Consider the following 19,028-nt stretch of genomic DNA (forward strand, 5'->3'; position numbering starts at 1 on the left):
CATATGGGATCTGTAAATCTCTCAATCTTCTCTTCACCGGAATGAATTGAGCCCTGTTCTTTTGTACATCCAGAGCGAAATCAGGATACATTGCTACTCGCTGACCATTGTATTCCACTGAACCTTTCTGCCTAGCCAAGCGTAGAATGGTATCTCGGTCACGATAGTGCAACAATTTGGCTATGAAGGTGCGTGGGAGGGCTCCAGGAGGAGGTGCTTGAGTTAGAATACGGTGGGCCCGCTTCACTGCGAATTGGGCTGCAAATGAATCTGTACCAAACAGTTGGATTAACCACTTTTCCAAGAAGGATTCTGGGGAGACACCTTCTGCTTTCTCGGGCAATCCAACCAACCGAATGTTGCTGCGACGCAAACGCCCCTCCATTTCCGTAAGCTTTTGTTTAAACAGAGAGGCTTGCGACTCCAGACTCACCAACCGGCCCGCAACTGGTGCAGAAATGTCCTCCAATGTTGACACACGTGTCTCCACTTCACCCACTCTCTCCCTGATTTTTTGCACGTCTTGCCGGAGAAGAGAGAGGTCCACCTGCACCTCTCCTATTTTATCCGTAACACGCTTTTCAGATGCCCCAATGGCCTCCAGGACCTGCTGTAATGTAACTTCAGGGTCCTCCAGTGGAGCCGACAAAGGGGGGGTAACGGGATGTGATGCATCTCCTGAACCAGAGGCTGCAGTGGAGGAGCGAGCAAAGCGGTCCAATTTTCCCGCTGCGGTGGACTGGTTATGTTTGCCCATAATTTCACAGGAAAGATGGGATGATATTTATCCTATAAGCTTATATGCAACACTGTAACCTGTATAGCTTTAATTACATATAGGTGTACCGCTCAGATTGTATTGCTAGCAGTGCATTGCAGCCAGTTATCTTCACAGAGAAAGGTATATCTCCTCCAACAACACTGATAATGATAATCAAATAAGTCCAGAGCCCAATTCAGTTACTCCTCACTTGTACAAGGATATAAATGTACCTGTATCAGATGGATATCACAGGCTGTGTTCACCTAGGCCAGTATGTGGTATTACAGAGGCGCTATGTCCCAGCAGTCATCAACTGCCACAAACTGCCACAGACTGCCTGTAGTATTCCTCTACCCAGATGCTCAACTCTTTCTCTCCCAGTCTCGGGTATAATGGCAAGAGCACTATCAAAACAGGTACACTATGTACAGCAACTATTCGGATGCACAGTTTTGGGTCCAAAAGTTTCTTTATTCCACTATAACGGAGATCAACAGGATATCTGGGATGGAGAGCTCGTAACTGTGCTTGCTACTCCATGCTCGTCCAGGCCACGCCCCCTTCGTGAGGTAATTTTACCTCATGAACACACATGTGTAGAGGTGTGCGTTAGTGTGTGTGTGTGTGTGTGTGTGTGGAAAAAACTATTTTCTCAGAAAGGGCTCATCCAATTGACCTGAAATTTGGTATACTGATATTATTTGACAAAAAAATTAGAATAGTCAAGTCAGTTAACTTCCATCATCCCCCCTTCCCCCCGTGGGAGGGGTAGTAAAGGCTAAATTTACGAGTTGAGGGGTCAAACTCATTTTCGTGAGGTAATTTTACCTCATAAACACACATTAAAAAGGGCGCTTGTGTCGGGAAGTAACGATCTTCCCCTGAGGAGGCCTGGGCTAGGCCCAAATGCATGACAAGAACCTTTTTAACACCTTAAGTAGCTTTATTTGACTAGAATGCATGAGTATCATGCACGGGTTAACTTGTGTATATATATATATATATTTATATATATATATGTATATATAATGTGTGTATGTATAATGTATATATGTATATGTATAAAGATTTAAAAGGAAGGGATAGAGCTTAGGGGAGTGATAAAGGAGATAACAACAAACACCGTATCCCATGATCCTGCATATAAAAGGGGTACTATTTAAAAAATACTTGTCCACTGGAACCTGTTATTATGTAGAGGGTTGTACATGATCCAGTTTAAATTCTGATCTCTGTTTTTCACAGCAATTGAAAAGAGGAAGGAGTTTTTCTTGCCATAATGAATGTCATATGATTGCTTGTGAGACGCTCTTAACTAACAGCAGTTGGTAAGTGAAAAACTCTTTAACGATGAATGTATTTCAAGCAACTACATAGACAAATATGACAAGATGTTGTGACATCAAATTTAATAGAAAAAAACATGTAGTTCACCTTTTGTATGCCTTCTAGAGATTCCTGAACATTGTTTTCAGTTCCATTACTCCTGTTAATCATCCGCCACATTTGGGAATAGATGCTGTCCCTCTCAAATGGATTCATCCCTTTCACCCGAACATGCTCGTAAACAGCAGAGTCGAAGACCGTACCATAAGGAATATCTGTCTGCCTTGAAAGATCCTGGAGAGACCTAGTTTTATGAAAAATACACCAACAAATATTTCTTTACATGTAACAGTAAAAACTCCAAGTCAATATAGTAAACATACATTTTAGGCACTTTACATCACAGTCACAAAAGCTTAACAGCTTTTTCCTCTGTTCGGCTACAAATTACTTAAATTCACAGTTTACCATTTCAAATGCTGCATAGTTGTTGTTCTATATGTGTTTCTGGAGTCTCCAAGGAAGATATGACATTTATTTAACGATAACATCTAATGACGTCCTCAAGGTTCCAATGCAAAGCATTGTTTGTACAGGATCGGCATGATTTTTGTTAGGTCTTCCTTGCAATTAACAGAATGCATTGAATCAGTTGTCAATGGTTAACTTTACCAAACTGTCTACATCGCAAATCAATTACACAATATATATGGATATTATGAGTACATTTATTATATCCATTGATATTTAAATTCTATATATTTTATATTAGCAAATTCAATCATGCCTGAAAATATGTTTTACTCTTTACCATGAAGAGAACATTACAGTTCACTTACGAACAGTGCTTTGATGTGCAAAATGTGCAGTAAATCAAAGCAGCCAATCGGCAATTAGCTTTTTAGCTCAACGTGAACAATGAAAGCAATGTTTGATTGGTTGCTATGATATTGTACAAATTTTCTCTGTCCATTCTAAAAAAACTATTTAAGATTACCATGTTATATGGCCAAATTAACATCAAATGAGTAATTTGATCATTCACTATGAAAATGCTGTGCCATTTTTGCAAGGGATATCTTGCTATTTAACTACTAAGTTGCTTGTTAATAGGATTGGCCACTTTTTCTATTATAACAGACAATTGCAAGCAGTTGCCTACTAATCAACATTTGAGAAAGTAGCTGTTTCCTGCCTACACAAGGTATATACACCTATAATATGCATAAATACATATGATACATTTTTTGAAATGTGTTAGGAACATAACTTCTAAATGAAAAAAAAATATGATTTTCCTTTAAACAGTCTGGACAGATCACAAGTGATAAAATGGTAAAAACAAGTGTAATAATATAAATACATCATTCATTATGTACTAACGAATGACATTTTCAATGTGTTTAGAATTTCCACTATTTGATATTCACATGGACACAACACTTAATAAGCCTGTAAACACTTATTTTACATTTAGTAAACCTTCTGTATATACATCAGCATACATATTGAAATTTGTATGAATTTATTTTTTAAGATATTTTACAGGTCCAAATTAGTGTTAGCTCTCTGTCAAATGAAATGATTGGCCACTTGGTTGTGCTTTTAGTCCAGAGCAGAAATGTAAGGACTTCATTTTTTCTGTCTATTACCTGAAAAAATTGTAGTAAACTAAATATTTTTCGCAGGTAAAATATTGCTTTTTTAGCCATAGCATATTAGTTATAGTATATTTCCATTATGCTTTTCCATCTTATGCATGGATTTAAATTTACTTACAGTCATAAATAAGTTTATGCTGTTTTTGCTAAGGAAAGCAATAGGATTCTCTAGCAAGTGTACCGTGTATCAATATTACATGTTCGGTCAAAGCTATTATTTTTAAACAATTCTCAAAGAACAAGCTTGCCATAGTTTAACACTTAGGGGGTTATTTTCTGAAGGATTATAATTTGTCCCAGCTTGTTGGATGTTTGTTCTCATAAAACAGTCGCAGTAGGAAAAATTGAAATGAACAAAAACATAGGTTGGCTGCAGGATACTGGCTTCAACTAGTACATCAACACATTAGTAAATGGGACACATCTATGAATGTCTATGTATATTCTGATGTTAACAAAGCACTCATAACAATCTCTCAAAGTCCATGTACTGCTTCCACTCTAAACAGTTTACTGTTATCTAAATATACTACCTAACAAATATTTACTATTGAAATTTAGCTGCATTGAAATACCATCCACCAAGTGTACACTTGTTTCCGTGTCATTTGCATGTGTTTGCGGTACTACAAACCAATTAAACATTATCAGCATTCTCACTTGCTTTGCAAATATTTAGATGTTCACAATAAACACAGTGACATGTAACCAATCTGGCAAAATCAGTAACTGTACAAGGTTTGGTGGAATGATATAATATGAACCAAAATAATTAAATTCAGAACCAGTTAAACCAATTAAACTAATGGGTACTTTAACTAGCAAATAGCAATGACATGAAGAAAAGCAAATGGAAAACATTCACCTGGTCACAAAAAACATTTATGTACAAATATAATGATGCTATTAGAATTGTCTGTCACTGAAGCCTATATGCTAGAAAGTAATTAGTTACTAAATAATTGGAGAAATAACTGCTCTGTTCATTAATTTTCCAATCATTGCTTTGGAACAAGATACCCACACAGTTCCATGCAGCACAAGTTTTCCAGAGATAAAACTGCAGTTTGTAAAGTCATGTCAAGGCAGGGCAAGCATTTAACAAAACTGTTATATTAGTTGTGTCGTTATATAAATAAATAACTGGAGAATGTCTGGCTAAGTTTTCCAACTTTTAAGTGCAAATATCTTTTTCTATTCTGAATGTTTTTCTCTACATGTGAAGTTCTTATTTTTCTTATTTAGCATCAGGACTTAACAAAAAATAAAGGGGACAAAAGAGGTCGGCTCAGGGAGTAGGACATTCCCTTATTGTAACGTCAAGGGGAGGGTTGCTTGCTCAACTTGAATACAAATTCAAAAGAATGTGCCTGAACACACAAAATGAAGTTGGTCATAGAAGCACTCCAGTACAAAATATCCATAAAACCAGGTTTATTGTTTATTCATACTAAAAATCCCCTATTAAATCCTATTACTATACATGTCCAAGAAGAGGCAAAATTGATTCAAATTAAGAAAGAAAAGAATGACAATAAGTGAGAGTAAAATCAGAAATGAACCCTCCAGTAGAGCAGATTGTAATAATCTGTTATGTGATGATAAAAGATTTTTGTGAATAAATCACAATTAATGTATTCAATGTTGTCGTTATTACAATAAAATTGTTTTATTTAATCTGAAAATATTCTCCTACCTTTTTATTGAACCTACCACAAACACATAATAAAAAAATTATTGAACATGTCTCATATTGGGATGTTGGGATGTTGTAATGCAATTGCATATAACAGGGTAAGAAAGTCCTTATATTCAAGGGACCCTTGCGCAAATAGGGATAAAGATAAAGATTACAGTATTGGTTTACCCAAAGTGTTTTGTTTCTATAAAGTGATTCCCATTTAGTTGAATCTACAGAGAACTGTGTTACTAAAAAGTAACACTTTGTTAAAACGGAGTAGTAGCAATTCTATATTTAATACAAATATTACAAGTTAACAGATTGCATCAACCTGTCACTCAGAACTACAATATTATATATCTTATTCCCTAACATTAAGTTATAAATTCAAAGGGATTCTCCCTTTATAATGTTGTTGATTCCAGAATCATGCAAATCAAATCAAAATGCAAAGGATTAAAGGTTGTATATTCTTTCTGACATTCCATATCAGTCCAATTACATGATCTTACTATTGTATGCTACTGGATTGATTTCAACCTATTAGATCAAGGCCTATAAATCTCAATTGTATATTTAATATTTAGTAATGAAATGTGGGTAGCTGTACATATCCTCCACATTTACATTGCATGTGGTCATTAAGGGGAATTACTACATGTTCCGTATAACACTCTGTTAACTAATAATGGTTCATTAAGAGGAAACCTACGCATTTCAAATAATTTTGTTTATCTTGTTGATATAATATAAGTTCACTCAAGGAACCTCTATATGTCCCCTTTGGTATTATGATCCCTGTCAGGTAACATATAGTCATTCCAATCTCTGTATATTCAGTAAGTTATTCTGTTGTCTATTATATCTTGATCTATGAAGCTATTATCAGACTTTCTTATTATTTCCCTTGATAACATAGCTCCCACTTGTAACATCGTGTTAAATATTGGTTTGTAAACAAACAGACATGTAATTGCGGCCAAACGCTGCTTGCCAGCTTTAACTTCTGGGTTTGCGACATCATCTATGACACACAACCCAACGCTCGTTTCGCCCTATGAGCTTAAACATGGGAATCACCCATCTGCTCTATTAAGGTACATGGTATAGTAATGAACCTTGTACAGGCGTTGCCTCCTTAAATTATTACCTGAACAAGTCGGATCACATTGAGTCTCTTCAATGTGACGTCAGCCACCGCTGCCAGCTTCTTCAGGGGCTGCAATTGACAAAAGTCTACCTTGGAAGCTGTCATTCATTTCAGTGAGTCGGCAAATATCTCTTTGGTTTCCTCCTGCCGGGGTAAGTACTGTCGGGTTTTCCACGGCCGGAAAACTACCACCGATTGATATTATGTTTGAATCCATATTTATCCTCAACATCAAGAGACTTGGTCATAATTATACATATTTTTCATGTTCCACATTTATATGATCCTTTTACTTCTTCAGTTGTTTTTGCGGGTAAAGTGGCTCTCAACCAATTTGTGTCCTAAATTAGATGTTCGTTGGCAGCTGAAATAGGCTTTATTGCCCTGACAGTTAGCTAAATATGTGTCTGATATTAGCATCAACCAATGTCTTTGTACAATTGTTTGGATATCTCTCAACTCTCGACAAAAATCTCCCACAAATCTGATCTTGTTGTCGTCCAAAGATTTGGAACAGATTGTTTCATCTCGATTTTTTAAATCAGCCCGTTTGTAAGCTCTTTTTATAGCTCTTTGACTATATCCATGTTGCATCAGCCTCTCACTTTGTTCTTCTGCTCTTTTATGATAGTCGCATTTATCCGAGCAATTATATTTCAACCTCAGAAATTCTCCCTTTGGGATAGTTTTAATCACTAGGGAAAAATGTGAGCTATTATTGTATAGTATGCTATTAGTAGCTGTACTCTTTCTGTTCAGATCAGTTTCTATTTTGCCTTCTGATATTTTCTTAATAGTGATATCCAAGAAGTTGATACTTTTTAGATCCATTCCGTATGTAAGTCTCAGGTTGCTGTCATTGTTATTTAAAATCTCAATAAATTGCCTGAAGACTTCTGGACTTCCCTTCCAGAGGATTAAAATATCATCAATATTGCAGTATATTGGCATCAGGACTTTCAGGTACATGCTAAACTACTGCCTTAGAAAGTTCTAGGACAAGAAAAAGAGAAGGAACTTGCCTGATAATGGGATGTTTAAAATATATTATTATTATTATTATTATTATTATTATTATTATGGTTATAATTGCATAGAACACTGATAGGCAACATGAAACCCTTGGGGGGGCAGCACGGTGCGGCCCTCTAACCTTCAAAAGGGCCTCACATTACCTTTAACAGTAATAAGTTAAAACAATACATTTCATCAAAGATAGAGGCACTTATTTGTAATAACACATCATGTGGGCGATATTTTGCTCTAGTTCTGAAAATTAAAGTAAGTAAAATAAGTAAGAAACCTGAATTTTTATAGAGATACAGGCGCCAATTAAGTGCATAAATTTGCACCTATATATTATACCTAAGTAATGCATTTGTGATCGGAGTATGATTACACAATGCATACATTTGCTCAAAGCAACTACTCCTGTGTGTGTCTCATAGGTTCTTGGTGCAAATGTGAGATGTCATGTGTAAACCCCACCTATCTGTGTTTTTTTTACCCTCAATCTTATTATATTGAATCTAGTACTTTTTTACCTTAATGTTGCTATTGAAGTACTTTAGCCCTTTTTATCCTTTGTATCATATTTTAAGTTATGACAAGCTGAGCAGCAGCAACAGTATAATGTCCACATTTACCATAGAGGTACACATAAGTATTTATCTAAGGAAGCAGATGAGTGGGGGTGACACAAAGATAGAATTTAGTATTATTTAATTTTTTTCTATATTAAATTTTACTTTGTCCTCTTACTCTGATCTCTGATGCTGAAGTCTATATTGCTGGCAGATTGAAGGTGGATGTGTGATGTAAGAGGTTTGGACACAACCACTTTTCTCAGTCACCCACCACTGTGCTATTGGAGCACATTGATTGGCCACCATCTGATGTTCCTGCCTCTCTCTTAGTCAAATGTTCCTGTCTTTCCTCCAAAGTTGAGTACTGGAAACATGAAATGTGCAGTTCAGGAAGCAGCTTTGACTTCAAACTCTGATCTTTGGATGACCACCCTTTAATCTCATTCCACACTGGGAACATCAAGAGTACATTCAATAATAATGTGACAGTGACCCCTGATGGTACTTGAAGGGTGTAATATACTAGATAATGAGTGGCAGGTACAGAGCCATATTTACTATACAGACACACATAGGCTTGTTCCTAGGATGTCAGGGGAATTGGATTTTCACAAAGATATAATTTCAATAGTTTCTTCTATATACAGTCATTTGTCATCCGCCTCCATTCTGTAGTGCCAAAGGTCATGTTGTGGGCAGTTGGGAAGTAGGTGCATGATGTAAAGGGATTGGAACTAAAAGAACATGTCTATCTCATAGCCTTCTTTTAGGCTTAAAGGAGATAATAATTGTAAACAAAAATTCAGAACACTTCTTGTTGTACTAATTTATTCTACAAATTCCCCCCCTGGAAACTGAATGAGTCAACTTTATTTTTCATGGTTCTTAATGCTCCTGCCGTCTACGTTTGCAACCACTGAGTCCTATATTCCACATATTAGTGTCAGTGTGATCATGTGTCTCATTGCAAAAATTAGAGGAACTGTAGTACTTTGTTGAAGTATTCAGCTTATATGGTCATAATTTCTAATGACTGAATGGCATTCAGTATTAATTTTAATTAATCTATTGTTTTGAGAGCTAGTTTAAAAAAGGTTTTCTTTCTTTACTAGAACCTGTACTTTGTCTGTTCACCGACTGCCATGCTGAAACTCTACATACGTGGAGATTAAATGAACATGACAGATATTCTACAGTTCATTTTAAGGAGTCTTACATAATTACATTACTCGTTTTTCCTGGTTCCTGAGCTATTTCCTCAGTATCAATTAAACATTTATCGCAACTAGTTAATTGAAATAATGTGTAAGAAATATGAAATCCTTGATATTAGTTGTTTCATTTAATAAAAAAATCTCCCTGCACAACGTACTAACTAATGCAATACGCTGCATAAAATATCATAGTTGCTTTTCTGCTTTTCATCAAAGATGACATGTAGCTAAGCAAATTGGCTGTACGGTCTTTCTATTTTAAATAAAAAAGCCTACCCACATACAAACACTATTAAACATAATTGCCGTGCACTGCTGAGAACATTCCTTATTCCCACTGATTGTTTTTCACAATAATTCTTGTATTCTTATTCTTTCTACCCACGAGATTTCCCATTATCACCACTCACTGGCTAAATCACACCCTGCATTTCCCGTGAAATATTTGTAGAGCACTTCAAAGACAAAATTGAGCTTAACACAGGAAAATTCCCTTCTGGTAACTTTTCAGTAACTACTCCTCTGAGACTACTTGCAAACCTACTATTTGTCAAATATTCCGTTCATGACACCTACAGTATTCGCAAAAGGATCTATGTTCTAATCTACTTCCAGCTCAGCCTCTTTCCTACTACATATGCAATCATGGGACAGTCCAGTTGGAGGTCTATAGTATGTCTAAAATGTTGCCACTTGTTCAGAAAGCCTAAGTTGACCTCATAAGGCAGTCACAAGAATATGTGTGTAGACTCAACTACACACCCTACTATAAATAGTACTTTATCAAATAAGTGGTCATAGAACATGGGAATTGTGATTGCTATATACAATTAAGCAGAAAAAAACCATCTGTTTAATCTACCACAGAGAACATAAATCTTTCAGCATTTATATGAGAGATTAGTGAAATTTTCAAAACTGTTTTGTGTAGTATCTGCTATTGTCTGCTTATGGCCACAAAATTTCCAACATTTCACTGGTGGGTAGTGGTTCCCAGTCCTATTCCAACCATACCACACAGAATTATGAATTGACTGTCATCATCTCAGTTCTATTCATAGGCTTTAAAGCAAAATGCTACTTTTCCAGTGAGAAACTGCATTCTGCAGAAGGGTGAAGCAAAGAGACACTGATAGATTCACATCTGCAAAATGACCTGTTTAGCAATATATAGAATTTCACTGCAATGTCACTCATCTCTAATTTAAGTACACTGATACAGCCATTTGCCTATAGAGGCATCTGGTACAACACAAAATACATAAAATAGTGTATAAAAGGTACCTGTCATACAGTATATTGTGTATATATAAAGTTTACCATTATCAACTGAAACAATGGGAAATCCACATTTCTGTAGTGCATGTGCGTACCAAATGGTGTACGCATGCACCTGTATCTAGACTTTTGTGTATCACTGACTTGCATACCCTTATGCCTGTAGAGCAGGTCAGGAGTGGGCAAGCAGAGGCTGATTACAGTGAATGCATGTTCATGTAATTGTGACACAACTGGACATGACATCATTCATCGATGCCCCATTTTCCTTTCACCAGTTTACATAAATGTCCTCCATTGAGATGCTGCATCCAATGATAACCAAACCAAACATTAGCATATGCTGGTCATACATGCTCCAATATCACAGTAGATAGTGAGCAATTGGTCAACTATTGCATTATAATGATCCTATTAAAAATCAATATTGAATAACTGTAGATGACTTCTAATAGACTTTGCATGTGGTAATCTTTTCACCACATGTTGTAGGGTGACCAAATTGGATTAATTAATTGGAACTTAACAGACACCAAGGGCTTACACCAAGTGGTAGGAACAATCTCTGTGGGACTGGTTTTATATATTCTAAACTGAACTACAAAATACTACAATTGGCTACTATGAATCCATGAGAATGCTCTTATTCATTTATCTGTGCACCAGTTTTTAGTAATGTCTTATAATGCTAAAGTTTCCCATGATGGAATAAACAACTGTCAGTAAAAGCAAATGACATCTAGACATGTAAATTATCTAATGCACACAACAGCTTGTAGATAGAAATCAGAATATCTTTAGCTGAGCTGCTGTTTCCTGAGCACCCACTGCCCACTATATTTACACACAATGAGAAGTGGATGAACGATCTGCACTGGAATCACTGCTACAAATTAACTAATTGATTAAATAAATAACTAATTGTTTGAAACACATTCCATTTCAAAGTGCATGTGCTTAATTTTATGTCTTTTCAGTCATACAATTAGAATGACTTTTTCTTATCTCAAGTGTAACTTAGTGTTGCCAATCTAAGTTCTCTGAGAATACAATTTAATCAGTGAAAAATAAATATAATCATTCCTTCAGCTAATTGATGCCTTTGCTTTGTAATTATTCAATGTTAGGAGCATCCATATAATTATTTCCAAGAATGCTGCTTTTTGTTTGGAGCAGTTTGTCAACTAAACCCTTCTGGTTTTAACTTTGGTCCCTCATGAATACCAATCTCTCTAATTACATTCAGTTTATACTGCATACTATATTGAATAATGTGTTTGCTCCTTTTATTTTCGGAGGTTTCCAACTAATGCTTCTTCAGCTGAATACAAAATCCTCAGAAAAAAAAACTAAGTGTCATAAATTATATTAATAGGAAACATCTTGTTTAATATTTTCTCTTTTGAGCTGTGTAAGGCTGATTTTTCTGCTTAGTTTTATTATGAGGTGGACATAATAAATTAATAAACAAAACAGCAGCACTTTTCTAAAATACTTATAATGTCAGGCAATGAGGTTAGGGTAATATGAGATATGTCTATTCTTATTTACAACAGGGATACAAATGTATGGTAAGAACATGAATACATAGTAATACATAACTCATAAATGTCAGTGATGAAGATTCAGATTCATTTAATAATATGGTGCACTGGCACTTTGCAACCCATAGCAGCCAGAAGAGATACCCTATGCTTTAAGTAGTCAGGTATAACTGGTCAAAGAATACCAATATCTGATTGGTTGCTTTTACAACATACAATATATATATATATATATATATATATATATATATATATATATATATATATATATATATATATATATATATATCTATCTATATATATGTATATATATATATTTATATATATATACATACAAGTTAACCCGTGCATGATACTCATGCATTCTAGTCAAATCAAGCTACTTAAGGTGTTAAAAAGGTTCTTGTCATGCATTTGGGCCATAGCCCAGGCCTCAACCACCAACCACTCCCCACTGTCACCCCCGGCAACCACCAACCACTCCCAACTGTCACTTCTCCTTCAAGAAATATATATATATTTTTTTTAAATCTTTATAAACACTTTTAACAATTAACAAATTAAATTAACAAATTAATAAAACATCTTAGTATACCAAATTTCAGCCCTTTCTGAATTTTTTTTTCCACACACACTAAGAATTTAGTAGGTCAGTGTATAACTCCGCCCAGCAGGTGGCGCTGCAGCTTGGTTTTATTTTTTCCACACACAAACAGACAGACTAACACACGCCACTAGAGATTTATATTATAGATATATATATATATATATATATATATATATATATATAATTATTGGAAAAAACTGCACTCACATCTTCAAGTAAATCCACTTTGGGTTGCTCCACAATAAATCCCATTTCCATAGTAGCTAGCACATGTTCAAAAAATAGACAGGGCACTCACCATTTAAAACAGATAGATTATTGTTTATTTTCAATCCAGTTCCTTTATATTATAGTCGACATTTCGGTCTTGGATGTAAGACCGAAACGTTGACTATAATATAAAGGAACTGAAAATAAAGAATAACCTATCTGTTTTAAATGGTGAGTGCCCTCTCTATTTTTTGAATATATATAGGTATTATATGGAATGTGAAAAAGCACTTGCCATCTAAACCCAGCAGAAGGACCACATGTTCATGAGGATACAGACGATCGATTCAATATGAACCAGAAGAATTACTAAGTCACTATATGATCAATATTCATGAGTCATGACAAATATACATGTGGCACAGGTTTTTAGTGGATCTTAACCAAATATTTTGCCTCAAATATCTTAAATTATGGTAAACTATAGACTATTGTATAATTTTGTAATATACCAAGTACAGCTTGCAAATAAAGTGTGTTTAAATGAAGAATGCATATTCAGGTAGAAAAGTTGCTGGCAAACATTAACCCACCTCCTCACCAGCACCCTTAAATATGCAATAATTTAAACAATAACTACTCAAAAACGTAAATAAATGTATGTAAATAAAATCATTACGTTAGGTATTTCAACTTGAAATAGAATATCTGCCTGAAATAATCTGTTGAATTCCCCAATGTCATTTGACAAATAGATTGTGAATAACTGATTTTAATTAACAGCATTGTTTACAATGGAAATAATCAGTCCAGAGCTTGTTTCTATGGTTTCATATGTTGTTAAATAAGATGAGGTTATTCACAATCTATATGAAATGGCAGTAACAGTGATTTTGAGATTTCAAAACACAAATTCAAGGAAATGTTCTATTTCAAGTATCATGTGTTATTCTAGTAAGCTGTTGTACCCAAAATATTCAGCAGAGTTATCTTTAAAATATATTTTCCATCTTAAAGGCAAAGGACATCTATACCGTATTGATTATAGAAAGGTGTATAACTAAAACAATTAATAAGCAATTCTCTCACAGATCTTCACATTTTTGGGGATACTTACTGAATAGAGCTTTCAATTCTTGATACTGTCAAAAAGGCCGCTAGGTTTGCTGTATAAGAAGAAATGACAATTAAGGCAAACAGCCACCATGCTCCCATCATCATTCGTGTTGCTAAAGTAGTATAGGGGACATCACCACCTGTTAAAAAAGATAAAAAGCATGCAAAGAAATAAGTATGTAGTTTGTGAAAACGGGCAGTTCTTAGCAGCATCAGTCTATATAGGCTATGTGTTTCAACTGCAATGTTATTGAAAGCTTCACTTTTTAGAAGACAGTTGAATCATGCACTGATGTCTCTCATTTTTGTCCCATGATGGGTTCATAGTCTTGCAGTTTAGATGGCTTTGGCAAATCTCTCCAAGTTGGCGTTGTTAACTATCCTGTTTTCTTACTGTTTTGCAATTACAATTAGCTCAAACAGCTGCTGCAGCCAGTCAAAATAGAGTAAGGGAAGGAAGCTGGATTAGAAATTGTACCATCAGTAAGATTGTTTCCACGGGCACTTGAACTGAAAGACTGAGACACATAAAAGGGGCAAAATGGTACCAGCCATTGATGGTCCAGCTGGATCCTTTAAACCACATGTTTTTCCTCCTTTTTAAAGTGTATATATATATATATATATATATATATATATATATATATATAAAGCTTGTTTAAATAGGGAAAGCTAGTTAAAAGAAACTGATAATGTACAACAAATACAACTCCATATCCTCGTTCAAAAGTGCAGAGATGCACAATTATCTCTAAAGCACTAAGGGTCTCATTTAGAGTCGGACGCAAAGTCCGTTTTAGACGCATCTAACTAAAAAACACTATCACGCATGTGCAGAAAGCACCAAATCCGCCTGCATCTTGGACACAATTAACACTTGCAACTGCTTGCGACTCACTACGAGAGAATGGGAGGAATGTGGAATTGTGAAGGCGTGACCATGTAAATACATCCTAGTCGCAGTGAGGCGCAGACGCAACACACGTCAAAACAGGGCTAAAGCTGTGCGGCAGGAATTAGGTGGCGCAAGCGTTAGCTAGCTGCAGGAACTGCTCACAGCTCCATAGGGTATTAAGAGTGGGACGCAACTGGGGTTGCTTGCCACTCGTAATACCCTACCAAGCTGCGGCACACTCCCTACACTTCTTAAACGGACTTTGCGTCCGACTCTAAATGAGGTCCTAAATATCTAAGGATCTAAATACTGTATACTACTGTAGGCACAACAGTCTCTTCACAAAGAACACATGCAATTAAAGACTACAAATATAAATCAATTAATAAAGAGAAAACCAAAGGTGGAATATGATGGCTCTATATGCCTTAATACATTGGTTCAGGTGTAGGCCATATGCAATTAATATTAATTAACTGATTTACCTAATTTATTAGGAATTTGGAAGGTTACATGTGGCCATAGTTTAGCAAATAATTATATAGTATTTCAAAGACAGCAACATTTACCACTTTTACCAAATGTATAGCTTTTTTGCATTGAAACAGAAAACAATTCATAAGCTTCTTGAAAATTTATGGCAGACATTACTTGACATTTCTTTGGACCTGGTAAGGTTTTCCTTTTCCTTACCACAGACTTCCACTTCGATTTTTAATTATTATCCTTAGTGCTATTTTGGTTAATTGAAATATTCCTTACTTACACATATTATTGCAACTACTCGATCTTAAATGTTATCAGAATTGCCCATTCATAAACTGTTGGAATCAGTTTTACCTAATGTATAAATATGATTTTCTATTAGTAATCTATCATATCATTGTTTATTACCATAAAGACCAGCAATGAGAAGCAATTTGAAACATGTTACTGAATGGATTACTCCACATTCCTGACAAAGCACTGAGATGTCCAATATCTGCATGAGCCATTGGATCACCTTGAGAAACAGATCATGAGTAATCTACACAACGCTTTAACTTATGACTCATGTCCAAAATGTGCTCCCTTTATTGAGCTAAATCAATATCTCGCACAGTGAGCGGCACACTGCTGTTTCTCACTGACTTGGTTTCAAACAGTTTTTATACTTCAGATAAATGTATTCTTGCAGTACTAAGAAAGATTCCCTTCTGCACATTTCTCTTTTTAATTTCTCCCTCGCCATAAGTATTTGATTAATGATGCTAATCCTAAGAATTTCATTCAGTGCTGTAGAGGTGTCTTAGCTTCCACAAAACAGAAATAAAAAATGACAGATATAATCTGTGCAGTTTCTCATTTCCACTCCAGATCTGTATTTCTTCTTATCAAACAAACTCATTTTCTAATCCAATGGCAACAGCGACAGAATGCAGCTCTAAGATCTTGTATTCCTTTAGACCAATCTAATAATACGTTACCTTATCTCGCCTTATCTAAGAATACATATCATGATAACAAATGCTTTTAAGACTTGTTTTGTTTTACTTACAGAATATGCAATTTTGCCTATTAATTTTGACTCATAAGTCTCAATGAAAAGATAGTGGGAAAATAGAAATATCCATCATATGCAGTTACTGTTCAAGTAATGATTCTTTGCAAATATGAGAACATGCAGCATACATTCATTATAGCTGAGTGCTAGCTATCCATGAATAAGTGATTAGCTATTTTTCATATCTTGAAGTGTTAATAATTACATAGCTTCGTTTGATCCAAATTTAGAAAATGAGAAAAAGAAAGAAAGAAAGAGACTACTTTAACGTTAACGGTCTTGTTGTGATGAATAAAATTTTTACAATAGGCTATATTTAGTACACAGTATTCCATGATTTTTGGAGTAAACAGTATGCAGAATACTATATCACAAATCTACATTCTGCTGCATTTTATCTGATCATAGTCTTTGTAAATGCATTAGTAATAATGTAACATTACAAGTGTATACAAAAGTTACCATTAATGAATGGGTAAATTGGAGTGTTTTTTGTGTTTCCAAATCATTAGGTGGATAGAGTAATCCAAATTGCAGTTTGTATGACTCCCTCTGATCAGAATGTAACATTCTGCCACAGTTGAGACATTTTAAACAAATTAAAAAAAACTCACTTGTATTATTTTACAAAATATCTTAATACATTTTTTAATGTTTAACCTTGAATTGCAATACAACATTCTTGTGTGCAAACCACTTAATAGTCCGTTCTACTTCTTATACTGCATATTGCTACAAATGTAGGCACAGATTTGAGCATATATCCCATAAGTGCATATTAATTTTGCACTTACATTATAGAAGATTTACAAATTGGTCAGTGGGGTTTTTGAGGGCTACTTTAATATGGATTTCTGAGAATTCATGGAATACAAAGATATTTAAACATTCAAACACAGTATTGCCTTCAGGCCAGTTGAGGAGCCAACAACCTCTGTACTTCTTGGACCAATGTAATTTTTCTATATGTCTTCAAATTGGGAATACTGCATCTGCAAACAGTATGCACCAGTATGACATGAAAGAGCAGGACATTTACTTTCGTTCACTCTTCTTCTACCTATAGAAAGGGCACTTGACACAGTGGGTCTGATTTAGGGTTGGACGCAATTCAAACTGGTCAGCGCAAAAAGCACTTTTAGCAAAGGTTTTGTCTCGGTTTGCACTCTGACTGAGATTGATCTCCCTCTTGCACCTCTCTGCGCTTAGAGAGGTGGAACGGGGAAGGTAGTGGGCGAGCCTAGCAATGTAAAGGCGTGTTCACGCACTTTACGTGCTATGCTGAGATTAAAGCAGTCACAAATAGGTGTACAGGAGACATATCTTTTGTGGGTGCTTTCTAATGGTGCAACAAGACCTTGCTACATTGAAAAAAGAAGTTAAACAATAATTACACTTTAAAAAAAGTGTGTACCCCCTCCCAAACAGCTGGACCAACCCTAGTGCTGTTTGGGAAGGGGAAGCACAATTGTTTTTTTTATATTAATTTATTTATTCATTTATCTGCTTTACAGGGCTGCTGTGACTGAAACACTTAAGTGTATCATGCACACTGGCCCATAAGACAGACAAAGTGTTTTATTTATTAAGAACCTCCCTATCGCACCAGGATAATCCTTGAAACTCCACGTGAAGGGATATACTGAAATAAGTTATTAAGATATTTATATCATATATAGTACAACACCTAGAGATCGGTGCACCCACACAAGTTATCAAAATCTTAAAGAAAAAACTAGAGAACACCTTATGTGTCTTTGGGGCACTCAGAGCAAAAAAGAATCATTTAAAACATATCCAAATTTTATTAGTATAAATTAAAATAATAACAGTAATACACAATTAGAAGTAGTGAAATATTAAAAGCAAGTGTATGGTATAATTGACCAAAAAATCAAAAACTGTTAAGATCAATAGAATGACTATCGAAACGTGCTGTTTCTCCAATAATTCTGCATTCATTAGATAATAACTAGTTAAATGGGATGGAGGTTTGTGTTTGGATATCTGCCCACATGTAACTAGTATTGGGCTGGATTGAAAGTCTGCTAATCAAATAGCCATGTGTAGAAAGGTAACCACTTCAGAGATTGTTTATAGTGTTATAATTCAGATGCTCATGGGAACCCTACTACCAAGACTCGTATTATTAGTAATACAAGAACAAATTACTATGTTCCTGCTAACTATATAAGTTTCTTTCCTTCTTGTAAATGGATTAGCATGTGGGGTGAAACTAACGTTTACAAATGTTCCACACCTAAGTTATAAAAGAACAGTGCTCCTAATCATTTATAGGAAAGCCATAATAAGCTGAGTATATAAGCAGCTGCTATATCTTTATTGCAATCGCTAAAGAATCTAATCCACGTAGCCTCAATAGTATATTAATAAGTAACGGCAGACTTCTAACCATACTAAACCCCGCAACCCCCCAGTATAAAGAAATTATAA

The 19,028-nt window shown here is 35.2% G+C and overlaps 1 protein-coding gene across 2 annotated transcripts in view; it reads right to left on the reverse strand.

Moving 5' to 3' along the window:
- The window catches only part of GRID2 (glutamate ionotropic receptor delta type subunit 2), a 959,624-nt gene that overhangs the window by 159,674 nt on the left and 780,922 nt on the right, over positions 1-19,028 (reverse strand). For both annotated transcript variants that reach the window (XM_075201703.1, XM_075201712.1), the window contains exons 12-13: positions 14,138-14,276; positions 2,198-2,393 (exon numbers count right to left, since the gene is read on the reverse strand). In XM_075201703.1, coding sequence (XP_075057804.1) covers positions 2,198-2,393; positions 14,138-14,276 — 335 coding nt within the window. The remainder of the gene's footprint in view (positions 1-2,197; positions 2,394-14,137; positions 14,277-19,028) is intronic.

This window comes from Mixophyes fleayi, chromosome 1 (genome assembly GCF_038048845.1).
Source record: "Mixophyes fleayi isolate aMixFle1 chromosome 1, aMixFle1.hap1, whole genome shotgun sequence".
Taxonomy (NCBI): domain Eukaryota; kingdom Metazoa; phylum Chordata; class Amphibia; order Anura; family Limnodynastidae; genus Mixophyes; species Mixophyes fleayi.